General features: G+C 48.5%; 1 protein-coding gene across 1 annotated transcript; it reads left to right on the forward strand.

The window, feature by feature from the left end:
• The first annotated feature begins 356 nt into the window (after positions 1-356).
• On the forward strand, positions 357-3,099 carry LOC120900839 (protein inturned). The gene has a single exon (XM_040308348.1). The coding sequence runs from the start codon at positions 516-518 to the stop codon at positions 2,895-2,897; it is 2,382 nt and encodes a 793-aa protein (XP_040164282.1). The 5' UTR covers positions 357-515; the 3' UTR covers positions 2,898-3,099.
• Positions 3,100-3,116: the final 17 nt, after the last annotated feature.

Below are 3,116 nucleotides of genomic sequence, written 5' to 3' on the forward strand. Positions count from 1 at the left end.
TGCTCTGTACCGCTTTATGACGTCATCGTAGCAGCACCGTTCGGAGCCGCTTTCGAGAACGAGATGCCTAGAGCGGCAACGAATGAAGCTTTGCTTGACAGTATGGGGTTGGACTATGCACACTGTACGGTTGCTAGAGAATGGTTTCATTTTCCCTTTTTTATAGCATAAATCTCAGTAAAAATGACGAAAATACATTTTTTTGCAATGAAAAACCAAGATGAAAAATCTCTGATTTAGTAGTTGTATCTTAACAACTATTTATATTCATATTTGATACCAATTAGTTCCGTTTCAGCTTTGCTTGTAAGAACCTTGACACGCTGCTACTTTTTTGTCAACAATTACGATGTCAACAAATTTGTTAACTCAAACTGTGCTCGCAAGATCGGACTTCCGATTAGTTTTGTTTTATTTTTTATGTGTTTATCAACAATTGTGTTCAATGCACCGATAAATGCATTATCTTTTTTTTTTGGTAATTCGCAGTATACGAAAACTGTCCACTCAGTGCAATGAACGAAGATCCGCAAGTTTGGACGGACGATCAGTCGAACGCATCGTCCGACTGTAGCGACAGTAGCTGCGATTCGCGATCGCACGAATGGGGTCAGTACATCGTAAACAACTCCCTGTTTTTCGTCAAATTTGATCTCGTTTGCCACGCGAAGCCCGCCGCCTTCGACGATGATCTGTTCTTCCGCAACGAGTATCGGCGCCTGTCGATCCGCAAGAAGGAGAGCATTCTGTCCCGGTTCGGGCAAAAGGATAAGGGCAAACACAAGCTCTTCCGGGTGAGCGTCATCGATACGTCGAAAAAGGAGCAAATCAATGGCATCCAGAAGGACGTCATCATCAGTATTGCGCCGAAGAAAAATGTTCCGCTGAAGGAAGTGTTGCCGCTGACCGAAACCATACTTGGGCTGACGACGAGCCTGTTCCCGGACGGCCGGAAGCTGATGGTGGATAAGATCAAAGACTATTCGGTGTTTGCCAAAGGCAAGCTGGTCAAGTCGAAGGACTGGATAAAGTCCATCGATGCCGAGCAGGTTACGGTGGACAACTTCGAATCGCTGCTGGAAGGTTCGACCAAGATACCGACGATTATTAAAATTAGCTTTTTTGAAATGATCGAGCCAGACATTAGCAACGCGATCGAGATCAAGATTACGAACTTTATGGATTTGATCCAGAGCCAGGAGACGCTGTTCGACAAGGAGGACATCCAGTCGATGAGCAACAACGATCTGATCTTCAGCATGATCTTCATCTCGAAGGAGTACACGCAGAACGATGAGCTAGATGTGAAGTTTTGCTATCCCACGCGCGAGAACAACTACCTGTTCAACTCCCGGGGCAGCTTCGTGACGCTGCATTCGATTTTCAACCAATCGTTTAATCAACAGTCCATAATGACGAATTTGAAGATCAAAAACGTCCTGTACTACACGACGTACACCGTGCTCGAGGACGGGATTTTGCTGCTCGGCTTCAGCTCCAAGTACTCGTCGGTGTTTGCGGTGAAGCAGAAGAGTGAACAGATCTGTCGCTTCTTAAACGCACTGTATCGCTGCGGTACAGCCGTGTTTAATAGACCGATTGAGCAGCAAACCGAGCTGATGCAGCTGTGCGAAATGATACGCCACTCGATCAAGGCTAACCGGAACTGGGACAAGTTCGAGAAAACGTTCCCCCAGGCACACTTTGTCCCACTTCCCAAGGAGATACAGCTGCGCATCGACGATGCACTAGGCGAGCTGGAAGCGATGGACTATCGCAACTGGAATGACGATTTTGTCGATCTGTTCTGTCTGCTGACCGTCATCGGTTGTGCGCTGTACTACAAGCAGCATCTGGTCTGTACGCATCTGAACGGCGAGTACATGATGGACATTGAGACGGTGTTGAAAAATTTGGGCGTGTTCGAAATTCTTACCACCACCGACGTGAAGAACATGGCCATCTGGCGCAAGTTTTACCCGAAGCAGTACTGTGCGGACGGGTTCCACGAGAAGAACGACGCCTACCTGATGCTCGTGTCGATCGGCAACCTGCTGATGGTGGTGGTGCTGGAAGTGCCGATCGACACGACGCACAGCAAATCGTTTTCCCGCTACGTCGACGAGATACAGGACATGCTGAGCTACTTCAAATCGACCGGCATCGAAAATCTCATCCGCATCTGGATCGACTCGAACCGGCGCCCGCAGTGCATACCGACGAACGTGGGCAAACAGCAGCCGGGCGACCAAGCGCCGCACGAGGACCGTGCGCAGGTGCGCAGCCATGACGAGGAATCGAACGCTTCCAGCTCGATAAAAAATCAAGCGATTCGCGAGGATCAAAATCCTGAACCGGACGATGACGACAATTCCGACTGGGGCCAAAGCATGGACAGCAGCCAGCGGAGCAGCAGCTTCGACATTACGGATCTGTCCGAGAACCGGTGCAAGGAATTTTCGGAGCTCATCCCGACGCAGCTAACGACCGGGCTGGAAAATCTGCTATTTTACTACGTCCAGCTCGAGGTGGGCGATGGATACTTTCTGGCACCGACGGTTAGCGGCGCCAACGTGAAAAATGATATCATCATGAATCTGTTCCGCAAAACGTGCACCTTGATACACGCGACGTTTGAAAACACGAAAAAGTTTCGCAACCTTCTGTCGCGCGAGTCGAGCAAATTGAACACGCAACGATCGCTGGTAGCCATCAAGGAGCAGGGCATGCTGCTGTCCGTTCCGAAAGATCATGGATCGGGCGAACGGGTCGAGTTTTGGGTCGTCGGACGCCTGTTTCACAGCCCCGCCAAGGAGCTGTACGTTTGTCATCGAGCGGATGCGCCTCAAAATATGGTAGAGTTAGCGTTCCGTATCTGTCTAACTTGTGCTGGATAGACGGGAATTAGGTATTTATAGAGAGACACGCAGCAAAACACTCAACAATCCGAGCCCTTCCATCTCATGCAACGAAAATGGAGACTGATTTTTGCATTTAAAAACTTTTACAAGACCTAGTTTGTAAGGCATAAAATGTCCAATGTTGTACTAATTTATTGTGTATGATCATGACAAAGCTAATAAAACGCAACAGGAAGTATTTGAACGGGTATCAGA

The sequence above is a fragment of the Anopheles arabiensis genome, chromosome 2 (assembly GCF_016920715.1).
Source record: "Anopheles arabiensis isolate DONGOLA chromosome 2, AaraD3, whole genome shotgun sequence".
Classification (NCBI taxonomy): Eukaryota; Metazoa; Arthropoda; class Insecta; order Diptera; family Culicidae; genus Anopheles; species Anopheles arabiensis.

Excerpts from the sequence above, each read along its gene's own strand:
- LOC120900839 (XM_040308348.1), top strand. The coding sequence starts at position 516 with ATGAACGAAGATCCGCAAGTTTGGACGGACGATCAGTCGAACGCATCG.